The following is a 16,800-nucleotide window of genomic DNA, read 5'->3' on the forward strand; positions in this document are numbered from 1 at the left end:
CACACGGTTTGGGTAACACCTAATTCGCTTCCAAATGCTGGGCTTTGCTCCCGGGGAGCAGATTATGTGGTGTGAAACACCACCGATCTGGGTAATTTGTTGATGTCATCAAGTTGTTTAGTAGGCTCCACCATGATGTATGTATTATATTTTCACCGTCCATCCATTTAGAAAGATCATTTTAAGTCATGATCCAAAAAATGAGACGGATTCAAGTCTCAAGTGTTCCACAGCACAGAAAGCAGTGGAGTAGTGATTCCCACCGTTGAAACCTTCCTAGGCCCTATTATGATAAGTATATGCCATTCAACCTGTTCATGAGCTCACAGAAACTCGTGTAAAGGGAAAAAAAATCAGATTGATCCAACACTTCCATGGCCCAAGATTTTTTAATGGTAGACATTCAGTCCCATTGATTTCTCTAGTGTGGTCCACCTGAGCTTCTGATATGCCTCTTTTTTTGTTTTTTGTTTTTTGTTTTTTTTTTGTTTTTTAAAATGATCTTGTAAAATGGATGAACGGTGCGGATATAACATATACATTATTACGAGCCCACGGAGCTTGATAACGTCGACCCAACAAGGACTTCGGTTGCGTGTGGCAGACCATGCAAACCGTTTCGTTGATTCCGACCCGTTTGTCCTTCCTGGTAGGCCCATCCACCAACGCTCTAAGAGGCAAGACAAGGGCTGCAAGTCTTTGAAATGGTGGTGATTCATCCACTTCACACGTGGTAATGATGTAGAGATCATAGTGATTTATGATATGTTAATGATATATCGAGGCCATCTGAATTGTGTCTCGTTGTGGCTGGACCATATCTACAAAATCTCACGGATAAAAATTCTAAGTCAACCATACAATCATGCCAGGTGGACGGCTGCACAGCCACAATGATATTCTAAATGGTGTAAAACCAACACACTAGTCTCATTTACGAAATCAACGAGGCATTCGAACGAAGGCATTCGAAGCATCGAAAAAAACCCGGTCAGTCGATTCTCCCAACCAACAGAGCACTCGAAGACGAAAATTCAGCCGTTGAATCGGACTTAGGAGATCGCTCGGCTAAGAATTTCAGTGGCATTGAAGAAAAGAAAAAAAAAACAAAGGAGATATCCTGTTTTCCCTTTTACGTCCGTACGGCTGTGGAGCTTGAATTTTTTGCTTTTCGTTTGATTGAATCTCTTCTATAAAGATCAAGAGAGGTATGTTCTTGTCCTCAATCCCTTTTGTTTGATTTTGGATGAAGATTTTCGAGTTTTTGTTAGGGCTCGTTTGGCAGTATGGATTGAGAATACCGTGGAATCCAAATCAAAATTCCACTGGAATACTAGTGATTTCGAATCATCAATTATGTTTGGCACCTCAAATTGGAATACTGTGGAATCAAAAATTTGTATTTGGCAGACTGGATTTTGGCTCACGAGGAATTTGTAATATATACTTTAGATAATGAATTTGATGAAGTAAATCATCTTTAATACTCAAAATGGTATACATGTGTGACATGTCAGATAATGATCGTAATAAGCGACTGAATACAGAGATAGATACTGTATTTAGGGCTTTCCGGGTTGAATAGGAAGGCTCCTCCCTTCCCAAGAAAGATCGTCAGCTCTTGGAACCAGGCTCACCGAGGGGGTGGATTGAAGCAATTGAAGTGAAGAATTGATCTGAAACGAAACACTTCGTCTATGGGCATTGTAGAAAGGATTGAATATGAGAAAATAGTAGCCTTAGTTAAAGCAATACCAAGGGCCTGTTTGGATGCCTGTAAGTTGGGTAAAATGTAAGTGACAGCATTCAATTGATGACATGAGCCACTGTCAGCAATACCTAAGGTACACTATCACTTGAGCGAAGCTACTGAGGGTTGGTTGAGCTGCCAGCTATGCGATAGAGGAAAGCACAGCTTGATCCGGTCGAGTTAAGGCTTAAGTTCCCAATAGCTTATGAGGTTTTTAACGGTAAGGTAGCTGAGACTCTTGAAGAATCCTTTCCATTCTGCGGTTATGTATGGAAAGTTACAAAGAAAATGACCAAAATTTTTCACTGATCAGGTGTGATCAGTCTCATCTGTATAAATTTTTTTTGCACAATACATAAAGGAGACAGATTTTGTCTGAAAATGGGGCAATTTAAAGGCTTAGGTGGCCCACAATAGTGGGCCCACTAATTTGATAGTTAAAGCATAACCCATATGTTCAAGATGATGAAAACGATTCATTTCAATGTATTTATCTGCGGTCCAAATCCAGACAACATTCAAATTAAACAACAATAGTCCTAATAAACAATTTATCCATGTATTTATCAGGGCCCACCATTATGGATTGCTGATGGTTGTAAAGGATCACTTTTGTTAGTCAATTTCTAACCATCCCATCTATGGCTTAAGAAAAGGATGACTAAAAAAAGGCTCAGTCATGGATGGACTTGATCATTTGATCAATGTGATTTGGTATCACCTGAAATGTGTTTTAGACATAATCAATAGTTCATATCAACTGATTAGCCATCCAACTACCACAATGCAACTAGGAACACTTTAACTAATATAGTGCTCTAATAGCATTGGAGCAATAAGCAGGGACACACATTGTGTACGGATCTTGGCTTTGGAGATTCCTATAGCCCTAATGATATAGGAACATGTGATGGCCTAACCCTAGATGCATGTATAATCAGGTTGAAGAGATTCAAATAATAAAATTAATCAACTAACTGTTTTTAATAAAGGGGATTAAACAAATCTCAACAGAAAGATGAAATAATTTCGTCAGGATCATCCCCTTAGCATAAAATCACGTAAATAGTAAAAAAAGGGAGGACCTCGGGATATGAGGATATCCCAAATCTAGCATAAGCCAGTCCACAATCAAGTTTGGATCCGATTCTCCTAACTAGCCATCCATCTTTTCCGTTCAAATCAAAAGAGAATATCCAGAGAGGAATGAAAGAGATGAAGAAGAGATGAGTTTGAGATAAAGGAAAGTACAGATTCTAGGGCATCAAAGAAAAGAAGACGGCTGTTTTTACATTTTCTTGCACCTCGAAGATCTAGAAAGAAGGAAAATATGAAACCAAGGTGAAATCCTCAATACTCAAGGGCCAATCCTGAAACCCTAATCTCTTTTGTAAAAGAGGAAGAAAGCATATGAATTCTCATTTATTCAATAATAAAATAAGGTTTCTCATAGTGTATATATAAGCAACGGAAAAAACAAAAAGTGCCCTAAAGCTCGTGAAAATAAGGAAAATAACAAAAAGACGTCTAAAACAAAAAGTTCACTAAAGCTCCTGAAAATAAGGAAAAGAACAAAAAGACATCTAAAACTAAAACACTCGTGCGATATGGTGTGAAATCCTCCCCATGGGCTTGCGGTCAAGGTGCGATCATACCACTTCTGCACTCGTAGCGCGTTAGAAAATGGGTTTGATGGATCCGGCGTCCATCTACATCAACTCCTCTTCGGTACTCTGTCGATGACGACGTATCCTCTGGTACACTCTAAAAGGTGCACCACTGATGTCCTCATCAATTCTCTCCAGGTAGGAAGATTTCACCATTGGTGAAAGTGAACTTCTGTATCTCTCGAGCAAATCAGGGTCGATGCACTGCAGGTTTGTTTCTGTGATCCAAGAGTTATCTGTAACGGGCTTGTTTCTCTATTTGACTAAGAATTTTGAAATCCTCGGAGTGAGTGGAAATCTCCTCGGAGTCTAAAATTTCCTCTATCTCGTCTATTCTCGGTGCAGGTGGAAGATAAGGTAAGATGGGTACAGGAAGGTCGGGCTGTGGCCAAGGTCCATATGTAGGGGAGTTCTAGAAAGAAACAAGGGAACTAGTAGATAGAGGTGATGGCTCATGATAGGGAACTAGAGCTTTCACATTAAATGTGGAATTGATGCCCATGGTAGCAGGGATATCAACAACATAAGCATTAGTCCCCAACCTTTTCACAATTTTATAGGAACCTATGCTACGGGCATGAAGCTTCTTCACGGATCCAGGTGGAAACCGATCAGACCTAATACGAACCATGATGTTATCTCTAGGTTGAAATTTCCTTAATCTCCTCTGAGTGTCAGCAAAAAGTTTAAAATGTTCATTATTTGAATTAATCTTCCTCCTGATCTCACTATGCAATGCATGTATATGCTGGGCGAAGGATTCTCTTAATTCTGAAGGACACTGTGGAGTAGCCATGGGGATTAAATCTATGGGGGCTTGGGGTCTAAGACATAAAACAATTTCAAACGGGCTAATTCCTATGGATCTGTTTACTGAAGAATTATACGCGAACTCTGCTGTGGGAAGGACAATGTCCCAGGTCCTGTGGTGGTCTCCAATCAGACGTCTTAACAAATTCCCTAGGCTACGGTTCACTACCTTTGTTTGACCATTCGACTTGGGATAATATGCTGAAGAAAACTGGAGTCTCGTACCCAAAAGATGCCACAGGATCTATTAAAAATAACTATTAAACCTAGTATCTTTGTCAGACATGATGGATTTAGGTACTTCATGAAGTTGCACAACCTCTTGGAAGAATAATTTAGTAACGTGGGAGGCATCTGAGGTCTTATAACAGGGTAGAAAATGGGCCATGTTATAATAGAGTATGGAATCGTGCTTACGAATAGTCTTGGAAAGCCCAAGCACGAAGTTCATACTGACGTCTTGCCATGGGGCATGTGGAACTGGCAAATGAGTATAGAAACTTGTATTTTGTTTCCTCCGCTTCATCAGTTGACATGTCCGATACTACACTATAATCTTAATCTCATTGGAAATTAGGCTAATAGAAACGATCAGACACAAGGACAACTGTTTTATCTCGACCAAAGTGACTTGCCATCCCTTCGGCATGCAACTTCTAAACTAGAAAATCACAGAAGGATGTGTGTGGGATACAGAGCTTGTCCCCTCGAAAAAGATATCCATCTATAAGGACGAACTCCGCACTCCTCGAGGGCGGGTCACTAGACAATGATACATAAATGATCCTAAAATCAGGACAGTTTGAGTACTCAACCTTGAGTTGCTCAAAGCTTGTAACTTCAATGCTATTGGACCGCAGCGTCATGACACGACGACTAAGCATGTCAGTAACCTTATTCTCTTTTCTGGCCTTGTGCTTAAGTACAAACGTGTACTCTTGAAGAAATTGTGCTCACTTGGCATGCCTAGGGCTCAACTTCTTTTGAGAGCTCAAATATTTGTAGACCACATGATCAAAGAACATGACGAATTCTTGTGGTAATAAATAATGTCGTCAAAGGCGCAATGATTGCACAACTGCATAAAACTCTTTGTCATAAGTGGAGTAGCGTTGTTTAGCCTTGTTCAGCTTCTCGCTGAAAAAGCCACAGGATGCCCCCCTTGCCTTAACACTTTATTTATGGCAATTCCTGACGCGTCACATGCTACCTCAAAGACTTTGGAAAAGTTAAGTAGACGCATGACTAGCGCTTCCGTCATCATCTTTTTAATTGATGAGAAAGCTCGCGCTGCGACTTTAGTTTGTTGAAACTTCTCTTTTCGTATGCAATCTGTGATGTGAGCCATAATTGAGCTAAATCCATGGATGAACTGCCAATAGATCATAGCTAAGCTGTGAAAGCTTCGCACGTCGTGTATGGTACGCTGCTTAGGCCAATTGACAATGGCCTTGACTTTCTTAGGGTCTGCAGACATACCCTCTGATGACACAATGAACCTTAGGAAGATAACTTGGGAAGTTAAGAAGGAACACTTCTTGAGGTTCGCATATAGCTTTTCTGCGTGCAAGGTGTTGCAGACCTGCCTTAAGTGCCTGATGTGTTGACTAGGGGATGTACTATAAATGAGGATATCATCGAAGTATACAACTAAAAACTTGCCCATAAATGGTCGCAACACCCGGGTCATCACCCTCATAAACGTACTTGGGGCATTGGTTATCCTGAAGGGCATAACCAGTCACTCGTACAACTTGTCTTTCGTCTTGAAGGCAGTGTTCCATTCATCTCCTGGGCGAACACGAATTTGGTCACAACTACTCTTGAGGTCAATTTTCGAAAAGATAGTAGAGGTGGCCATTATGTCAAGCGTGTCATCAAGCCTCGGGATGGGAAATTGATACTTGACAGTGATCTTGTTTATGTCTTTACTATCGACAAATATGCGCTATGTGCCATCTTTCTTGGGTGTAAGAAGCGCGGGCACGGCGCACGGGTTTAGACTTTCACGAATTGATCCCTTTTAAAGCAATTTATCCACCTTCCTCTTTAACTTGGCATGCTCGGTGGGGTTCATTCTATAGTGAGGAAGGTTTGGTAGGGTCGCCCCTGAGATGAGATCTATCGCATGCTGAATATCTCGCATCGGTGGAGGCTCGTCTAGAAGGTTCTCAGGGAAGACATCCCGAAACTCTTTTAAGACCAGACGAACCTCTTGGGGTATCTTCATTGCAACCTCGGGTGTACTCTCCCTAGCCAGTAAGCCGTACACCATAGTCCCCGCTTTGGTTTCTCTCTGAAACTCCTTAGCATCTATGATATGGAGAGACTTCGACTGAGGTGCCATTTGACTCTTGGGCCCTAAATTTTGTTGATACCAATGCAATACAACTACCCTATAGGGCCTAGATCTATAAAGGGACTCAACAAAATTTAGGAAAAGGGCTAACTAAACTCAACAAAATATCTCCCCTTCACAGAGTTGGTACGTGGGTCGCGTTGTGCAGTTAGCTTGCTGGGGGTGGAGGGGGCGGCGCCCCCTTGCTTGGGGTTCCGGGTGGAGCGTCTGAAAGCTCTACAATTTTTACGAATTGGGTTAAGGGGTTCTTTAGTAAATTTTCACCACAAAGAGGGATTGTCGATAGACTGACTTACGCTATAAATCAAGTTCTGATACCAAAATTGATGCAGAGACATGTGATGGCGTAACCCTAGATGCATGTATAATCAAGTTGAAGAGATTTAAATAATAAAATTAATCAACTAACTATTTTCAATCAAGTGGATTAAGCAAATTTCAACACAGAGATGAAATCATTCCGTCAGGATCATGCCCCTTAGCATAAAATCACATAAACAATAAAAAGGGGGGACCTCAGGATATGAGGATATCCCAGATCTATCATAAGCCAATCCACAGTCAAGTTTGGATCCGATTCTCCTGACTAGTAATTCCTCTTTTCCGTTCAAACCAAAAGGGAATATCCAGAGAGGAACGAAAGAGATGAAGAAGAGATGGGTTCAAGATGAAAGAAAATATAGATTTTAGAACATCAAAGAAAAGAAGACGGCTGATTCTTACCTTTTCCTGCACCTCGAAGAGCCAAAAAGAAGGAAAATCTGAAACCGGGGTGGAATCCTCAACACCCAAGGGCCAATCCGGAAACCCTATATCTTTGGTAAAAGAGGAAGAAAGCATACAAAATTTCATTCATTCAATAATAAAATAAGGTTTCTCATAGTGTATATATAAGCCACGAAAAAAACAAAAAGTGTACTAAAGCCCCTGAAATCAAGGAAAAGAACAAAAAGACGCCTGAAACAAAAAGTGCACCAAAGCCCCTGAAAACAAGGAAAAGAACAAAAATATGCCTAAAATTAAAACACCCACGTGACAGGGTGTGAAATTCGCCACATGGGCTTGCGGTCAGGGTGCGGTCATGCCGCTCCTCATAACGCGCCAGAAAATGGGTCCGATGGACTCGGTATCCATCCACATCAACTCATCCGCTCTAGTATTCTGTCGACGATGCCTCCTTTGATACACTTTAAAGGGTGCACTACAGATGTCCACATCACCTAAGCTCTTTGGGGCCCACCATGATGTATGTGTTATATCTACTTTGTTCATCCGTTTTGCCAGCTCATTTTAGGGCATCAATCCAAACATGAGGCAGATTCAAAGCTCTAGTGGGCCACGCCATAGGTAATAGTACGGATTGAGCACCCACCATTAGAAACTTTTGGCAGGCCACATAAGTTTTGAATCAAGCTGATATTTGTGTTTCCCCTTCATCTAGGTAGCAATCACTTTATTAAGGAGTTGGATGGCAAATAAACACCATGGTGGGCCTTTCGAAGGTTTCAATGGTAGGCGTCATTATCCCCATTATTTCTTGCGGTGTGGTGCACTTGAGATTTGTATTTGCCTCATGTTAGCTCATGCCCTAAAGTGAGCTGGCAAAACAGATGGAGGTGTAGATATAATACATACATCCCGGTGGGCTCCATAGAGAGAGAGAGAGAGAGAGAGAGAGAGAGAGAGAGAGAGAGAGAGAGAGGATTTCAAAAAGTGCAAATTTAGAGGGTTGTGGTGTGTATGGGTGCCCAACCTGTCTAGTAGGGTTGATCTAACCATCATGCGGGCCACCACGTGAATTTAGAGGTTCACTTGGTGTTTTCTATGCTGTGGCCTGCTTGATATTTGTGGCATCCCATCATCATGATGAGAGAGGCTCACTTTATGCACAGGTTTGATGGCATGCACAGTCAGTGTGGCGAAAGTTGTTGATATCTTGAAAATCTTGGGATAATATTGTGACGAATACACTAAATGATATTATCATGATCTTTTAAAAATATCCTCACGTTTTAAAATATCGCATTTTTTTTCTCAATATTTTGTTTGAAAGGTGAGAATTTTATTAACTAGAAAGGAACATAATACAAAAAGAAGAAAAGCACAAATGGAGCCGAAAGAAAAACAAAAAAGAAAAAGAAAGAAAAAAGGAAAGGGGAAACAAAAAATACAAAACCAGGCCCTTGGCTGGCAAGAAAACCCTGGCTAACAAAAACTATGGGGTCCAATCCGTAAACAAAACTAAGATCCTCAAGAAGACCCCATCCTTCGAAACATTGATGTTCCTGAAACATCGGTTATTTCTTTCTGCCTACACAGCCCACAAAACTGCCAGAAGCAGGATATGCCATTTTCTTTTTCCAAGGGCTCCTTCTGATTCCACATGCTAGGTACAATAGAGTTGATCCATAGAATTGGGCATGGCCCATGACACTGCAGCCAACCATAAAACACTCCACCATATGTCCAAGGAGAAATGACAGTGAATAAGAAGATGATCCGGTGGTTCCTTCACCCCAAGACAAAGAAGACACATTAGGAAGATACAATCCTATTTTCCTTAAATTATCTATCGTCAGAATTCTGTTCCGACCAACCAGCCAACCAAATGCAACAACTTTTTATCTCAATATTATCGCGATATTAATGAGAAAAATAGTAAAAACAGTAGGAATTTGTTATATAAATATACATTCAAAATATAAATTTATTAAATAATTCACAATGAATACTTTTATTTTTGGCAAGATTCTCCCGACAATATCTCGAGAAAAATCTCAAAATTTGAAAATCGCCAGAGAAATTTCTGTGCCAAGAAATTGCTGAGAAGGAGATTTGTCACTATGTTCATAGTAATGCAACATGGCGGGTCCCACATTGGCAGTTTGCATAACTCTACAGGTTTATTAATTTAGTGATACTATTGTGATTTTTTCCCCTCTAAAGCTTCAAAAAGCAACTATGTATGTTTGTTTATTGAGACTTGTGATCTTTTCCGACGACTCATGATATTTGTTATTAGATTTTTCCTTAAATTGTGCCATGTTGACATGTGTCAGTGTCTGCATGCCCGATGCTTCTAGAGATTACTCATATATATATATATATAAAAAAAAAACATTTTTATCTTTAATTGATCATCACGGGTTTTTATGCACAAATCATTGTTGTTGTCATCATCATACCCAATGTGATGAATCTCATTCTTGGCAATTACTCAACTTGGAAATTTCTCGGGAGATTTTCAAAATTAGAGGTTTTTTCTCCGGATATTATTTGGAAAAAGCTTGCTAAAATAAACATTTATAAAGATATTTATTGTAAATTAATGAATATATTTACAATTTAAATATGTATTCATATAACGAATCCTATAAGATTTTAGTATTTTCTGTGATAATATCGTGAAAAAAATATGATATTTTAATATCTGCCGATATTCTGAAAATCTTGTGATAACAATACAATAATATCTTTTGATGTCTTTTTTTTTTTTTTTTTTTTTTTTTTTTTTGGCGATATTGTCATGAGACTTTCAAAGTCCCAGTGATATTTGTTACACTGATCATATTTTGTCCCAGCTATTTGTTGTGGGCTTCATGTTTACTATTTCACCGATCATTTCTAAGGCCCTATCCTCAGTAAGTCTATACCTTGTCACCACCTTGATTCAAGTCCTTTGAGGCCTTCCTCTCATCATCTTTTGACCCTAACCAATGTTCACCTCATCAGAGCCATGTCCAATCACCACTATACATGGTTGAACTATCTCGGTATGCTCTCATTTTTTTCTTATTGGGATTACTCCTAGGTTATTTCTTTTTCTTTTGGGATATTGTTTCACATATCTGATTTTTAGGTAAATTATTATTTTTATATTTCTAGGTTTATTATTATTTTTATTCTTTTGAGATTCTTTTCACATGAATAACTACAAGGAAAAAATATATTATCAAAATCTAATACTTAGTTATTTTGAATATTATGACTGTTGGCAAGTGAGTGGTGTCAATGCGAGTCTCTGCCATGCTTGGTTCCAAGGACCTGGGTAAAAGAGGAAGGTTGATGTCAGGTGGGCAGCTGACTGTAAGGATTTTGCCAATCTACCATTTAAGAACTAACCCCAAATTGTTCATAGAAAGGCTAAAATGATAATGAGGTGATGACGATGATCATTTTATTGTTTTGAATAATTTCACAGAAGCGCTCTTCAATTTGACTTTTAAAAGCCACCCTATTTGACTCCCCATATTCATGTCCAACATCAAACCAACATGAATACATGTGTTTGTGTTCAAGTCACATATATTGAATGTTTTTGGATTTTCAACAATTTTTTTTTTTTTTTTTTTTTTAACCTACAACTGGGTACATGTAGAACGACTTGTGCTTTCCATGGCCTGTTCATATCTAATTTGTGGGAATCCCTTGTCAACTATGTTGAATTAGTTCCTAGTTGCAAAGCATAGATAAGACTAGGACCTATCGAATCTCCTGATTTTATTGTACTTGCACTAGATGAAAGAGAGTAAAGGTCGAATCAGGGGAGATAGAACTGGCGCAGGCATTCCTTCTTCAAAGGCTTCGTCTGTTAGCTCCCTTCCACTTATTTTGGACATAGACGACTTTAAGGTAATCTTTTGTTTGATATTCGAAGAACATGAATCATTTGCTAATATGCAATTAATCTGAACATTTCTCTATGGAGTGGGCATGAAAGTTTCTTTTGTACAGGGTGATTTTTCTTTTGATGCATTATTTGGGAACTTGGTAAACGAGCTACTTCCATCATTCAGAGAAGAGGATGCGGATTCCTCAGAGGGTGGACATGATATTTCATCAAATGGACATCAACGAGTTCCATCTGATATGACAAAATTAGCCAAGGGAGCCTCTACTCCACTATTTCCAGAAGTAGATGCTCTCCTGTCTCTGTTCAAGGATTCTTGCAGAGAGTTAGTTGATCTTCGACAGCAGGTATGCCCGTGACATGGTAGGCAATGGACAAGATATACCCACTCAAGCCATCTGTTTGAGTTGTTTCTTTGTATTTTTGGTTTGAAGATTGATGCAAAACTTGACAATCTCAAGAAGGAGGTCTCTATCCAAGATTCAAAGCACCATAAGACACTTTCTGAGGTTAGTGCTTAGTTAAAGGTGGCAGTTTGTGTGTTAATCTGGTACTCCTTTAGTATAAGTTAATGCTGTGCTGTTACATGCAGGCTATTAAAAAATTTAAAAACAAAAAAAAAAAAAACAAAAAAAAAAAAAACCAATATTTATTTAGAAGCAAAAGGCAGGAGTTCTATACATTAAAACATCATTTTTTTAATGGGAAGAAAATATTATTAACAAAAAGAAAATAGATCCAGCAATTGTCCGCAACAGAAGCAACCACTATAACAACGAGGCTGGGGAAAAGAATAAACGAAAAAACCCTGAATACTAAAACCAATTCCTTGCGAGGTCAGTGGAAGAGATCCTGAGACATTACCCAATTAATGACCAAAAGGTGTATCATTTGATTTAAAGCTTTAACTGAGTCCCATTTATCAGTAAAAATAAAAACTAGAATTTTCTCTTTCGATATTCCCCACATTATTGCTGCTTGCAGATAGCATTTCCTTGAGAGGGGTAAGTGGCCCTTGTCTCCTACAATAAGTTCCTTGACGGCTTCCTTGAGGCAACATATAATAGACTGAATTATTAGCAATGATTCGGTCTATTATAGGTGTTATTAGTTTCTTTGCTTATGGATTTTTTCAAGGACCTATCACACAATGCATGGGCCAAAGGTTTCTAAACTATGTTTAGATTTCCAGTTTGTACTAGTGGGGCCCATGGTTTGATGGTCCAAACGATTGGTATGGTGGATGTCATGGATGGTCCATGCACCAAGAATGCTCTGGATTGAATGATCCCATTGTTGAACTTTTAGCATTTTCTGGATTTAATGTGAATCATTGTTGTGTTTTCTTCACTGTTCAATTCTTGGCCACCTACTGGAGGATTTTAAGACTTTTCTAGTCTTGGGGATTTTGTGCATGCTGCCGCCCATGGTGAGACCCATTGCATCATATCAATTGTTTGAATAAAAAATCCATGAGCACCACTTGGACAAAATGAATGCCAACCAATACTGCACAAACATTTGGCTGTAGCGTTGTATAATACCTCTTTCTTGAAGATCATAGAAACCTAAACATTCTTTTAATGTCTTGCATGGGAAGTAGCATTCAGGTTCACTAAGGGGAATGCAATCAGGACTCACACAAAGTGCGATGGGGAAGGGGCCCATGCACATCTGTGCCAACATGGCACCCATGTCATGTGAGAGATCCAGGCCATCAATCAGGTGGGTTTCTGCCATGAACATGCTCTAATCCAAAATTCAGGCCTGTCCATTGCAAGTGTAAGTGTAATGAGGATAATTGGTCTTCTCTTTGAACGCTCCATTGCATTCACAGTTTATTTTATTTTTTTCCTGAAGCGTCAACCTAATGAGTTGATCAGACTGAATTTGGACCAGCGCATGTTCACAGTTTTCCTGACCTAATGAATGTCCTGGAGGTGGATCTCACAGACTCACACACGTGCCAAGTGGGGAATCTTTACCATCTCAGTTGTGTCTCATCAGCAAAATTCTCGCTATAAATGCAGTTGTGTACAAATGTAGGAGTGTAACTGATATGCAGTATCGGCTTAGGGAACTGCTTATCAGGAACCCACTGATAAAAAAAGAAAAGAACATAAAAGAAAAGAAAAACTTGTCATGAATGACTCGGTTATCTTAGTAAGATTATAAGGAAAAAAGTGAACTATTAAGCAAATATTCTCGCAGCAAGAACAGCCTATTGGAAAGAAATTGGGCATATTGGGATGGGAGGGAAGTTTTAATAAGAAACTTCTGCCACTGGTTGTGATGACAAATAGTTGAGATGTGCTATCACTGGTTGTATGCCAGCAACCTTTATTTGTCTTTGTGCTAGAAAGAAAAGCAGCAAATTTAAATGATCACTTGGTGGTTATGCAGTATCTATGGAAGTTAGGTATGTGTTTGTTATTGGGAATGGGTGTGGTTCAGGTGTTGGATTTGCTTGGCACCCAAATCTCAAGGCATGGGGACACAACTTTATGCTTAATACTTTTCTTATAAAAAATATATTGAAGTCATTATACTGATGAGACTACATTGTGGAAGATGTGGAGAGGAAGAAAAGAGAGGAGGAGAAGAGTATTTTGTTCATATCTCTCTCCATCTACTAGCTCTTATTTATAAATTACCTAGCAAAAGATATGCTCAAAATAAATGCAAATGAAATCTAGAAGATACACCATTATCCCTAAGGATGTAGTACACCAGAGGACAATTGAATATATGTGTACTCTTTCACTCAAATGTACTGCAATGCACGTACACAAAGATTGCATACTCTAATATTCCCCCTCAAGCTAGAGCATGTATATCATGCATGCCAAGCTTGCTGATGATTTCGAATACTCCAGGAGAGGTTGACTGGATTTCTAATGACTGTAGTGGCTGGGATTTGAATCGTAGGCACTTCTGGTGGTTGGGATGTGAGTCACGAGCATTTCTGGTGGCTTCCAAATGACTTATTGCTCTTCCGGTGTCTGCCGTATTATTGGGAAACACTTCTGGTGGCTGGAGGACATTCTGACAACACATTCAATGGCTGTAAAATAGTTCAACAGCACTATGGGTGCCTGTGTCACGATCCGATAACACTTCTAATGGCTGGATGATGACCGGCAACACTTCTGTTAGTTGCCAACATATGAGAGGGCCCTTTTTATTTTTGGGCAGATATAGATAGGCCATTGGATCTGCCAGTGCATGTGCATGTGCAGTTTCCAAATGCATTTTGTAATTGTATAATTACTTCTAATACAAGACATTCTGGTAAGGCTAAGCCATATAAGATATGGATCACATATCCACAGCAATGACATGTTATTAATGTTATATCTAACAAACGTGGGTCATTTGAAGGTTCTAGGTATTGTGGGTGTTTTTGTATAATTTTTAAATGCGTAATTATTATTAATATATAACATTGTTGTAAGTCTAAGCCATATAAGACGTGGATTACATGTCCATGCCATGATGTGTGATTAGTGTTATATCCACCAATCCTGTGGATTTGAATGTTCTGGTCTGGGTATTGTAGGTGTAATTGTGGTAAAGGATGCATTTTGTGATGTACATTAGGCTTAATTAATGATTTTCACTTCATGTTTTCAGCTTGAAAAAGGTGTAGATGGGTTATTTGATAGTTTTGCTAGGCTGGATTCACGTATCTCCAGCGTGGGACAGACTGCTGCCAAAATTGGAGATCATCTGCAGGTTAAAGTGATTCTTTATGAGGATTGATTATTGAGCTATTCTTCTTCTTCTTCTTCTTCCTCTTCTTCTTTTGGGTCCGGTCTTTGTGGCATCACCTTGTCAGGAGCAGTGTTTGAAATATCGGTATCGTGTTACGTATCGCATCCTTGGGATACAGATACATATCGGTTATCGCATGGGATATATCGCTTGTATCAGGTAATTTATCGCACTTTTTGAGAAACATGGGGAAACTTGGGAAAATGATTGATTTTTCAGTGAAATTTAAGGGATTGTTAAAAAAGACCTTAATATATACTTTTAAATCATAACATCTCAAAAAAGAAGTGCACATAATAGGTTTCCTTTGTATAGGGTCCTAAGCTTTGCACTATCTGATTGAACTAATGCAACTATATTCAAATTGAATGCATAACATTTAGATTGTATGTAAGGATCATTTCATCAAACACTCCTAAATACTTCGAAATTAGTCTCAATGTACAGCTAATTGAAGGGAAATTTTGATAAAATTAATATTTTAATAATTTTTAATTAAAAAATAATTTTTATTTCTCAAAAATTGACAAAGATTTAACAAATCAGTAGATCAACCCTCATACATGCTTGATTTCATGTTTGGAGTAACATTGCAAGCAATTTGGGAGAAATCGGAAATTTTTTGAATTTCTCCAATTTTCCCCAAATTAGACCACCTACACCCAAATTTTGAAATGAGAATATATGTGATGATCATTTCATCAAATAGTCCCAAATACTTCGAAATTAGTCTCAATCAGTGTTCGAAATATCGGTAACACGTTACGTATCGCACCCTTGGGATACGGCTATGTATCGGTTATCGTATGGGATATATCGGTTGTATCGTGTAATGTATCGTTATTGTTGGAAACATGGGGATCATTGGAAATTGGTCAATTTTTTCAATAAAATTTCAATGATTGTTAAAAAAGACATCGATACACACTTACAAATCAAAACATTATAAAAAACAACTGCACATAATAGGTTTTATTTGTATGGGGTCCTAATTTATGCGTTGTTTAACTGAATTGATGCAAGTATATTCATATAATTTATAAATGTAAGAAGACGTGTGGAAACACAAGAAATACTTTCAAAAGCAAAAGAAGAATCATAGATTAGGTTACATACATGTTTGATTTTATGTTTGCACACAAAGATTGCAACCCGTTTGCAAGAAATTGGATTTTTTTTTTTTTTTTTCCAATTTTCTAAAACTCGGTCCTTCTCCTCTAAATCTTGAAATCGAAGCTCCTAATTCATGATTTTTCATGCAAAACATGAAAAATCATGGATTTGTAACAATTTGACACTGATTTAACATGATTTAGAAAAAAAAGGATCGAAAAAAAATGCTCACCGGATAGAATATGTGGGATATATCCCACTTTTTGTGTGTTTCGTATCGCATAGGTGGGCTAGAAGATATATTGTGGGATATATCAGCTGATATCATCGATATTTAAAACACTGGTCAGGAGCCTGTGGAGACTCGATCCTTGCTCATGCCTATTGAGTGTAGGTATCATAAGCAGCTGCACTATCCAGCTGGAGATGATTAGCAAGCTTCTTTCATTTCGCTCCTAGTATGCATATTACTCTTTATTACAAACAATCTGTGGTGCCACATGTATTTTTTTTTTCCTGTTTTGATATGCGCACAAATTAGGATTTGTACGGTTCATGTTGATTTTTCTTGTTTATCAGAGCGCTGATTCTCAGAGAGAAACTGCAAGTCAAACTATAGAACTTATAAAGGTAGACACATTAAATTGTTTGCCATCTTAAATCTTGTTGGGCACTGTTTTTTTTTTTTCCAAGTTCT

At 38.5% G+C, this 16,800-nt stretch overlaps 1 protein-coding gene across 6 annotated transcripts in view; it reads left to right on the forward strand.

Annotated features, from left to right (window-relative positions):
• Positions 1-955: 955 nt before the first annotated feature.
• Positions 956-16,800, forward strand: part of LOC131224799 (exocyst complex component SEC10b-like) — a 57,765-nt gene continuing 41,920 nt past the window's right edge. For 4 of the 6 annotated variants that reach the window (XR_009161183.1, XM_058220197.1, XM_058220198.1 and 1 more), the window contains exons 1-6: positions 956-1,208; positions 11,105-11,218; positions 11,321-11,563; positions 11,651-11,725; positions 14,850-14,951; positions 16,683-16,733. Coding sequence is in view for 5 of the 6 variants with exons in the window: in XM_058220197.1 (XP_058076180.1) it covers positions 11,105-11,218; positions 11,321-11,563; positions 11,651-11,725; positions 14,850-14,951; positions 16,683-16,733 (585 nt within the window). In the remaining variant the exon portion in view is untranslated. The remainder of the gene's footprint in view (positions 1,209-11,104; positions 11,219-11,320; positions 11,564-11,650; positions 11,726-14,849; positions 14,952-16,682; positions 16,734-16,800) is intronic. The other 2 variants (XM_058220195.1, XM_058220194.1) reach the window with 2 other exon arrangements.

The sequence above is a fragment of the Magnolia sinica genome, chromosome 14, assembly GCF_029962835.1.
Source record: "Magnolia sinica isolate HGM2019 chromosome 14, MsV1, whole genome shotgun sequence".
NCBI classification, from domain to species: Eukaryota; Viridiplantae; Streptophyta; class Magnoliopsida; order Magnoliales; family Magnoliaceae; genus Magnolia; species Magnolia sinica.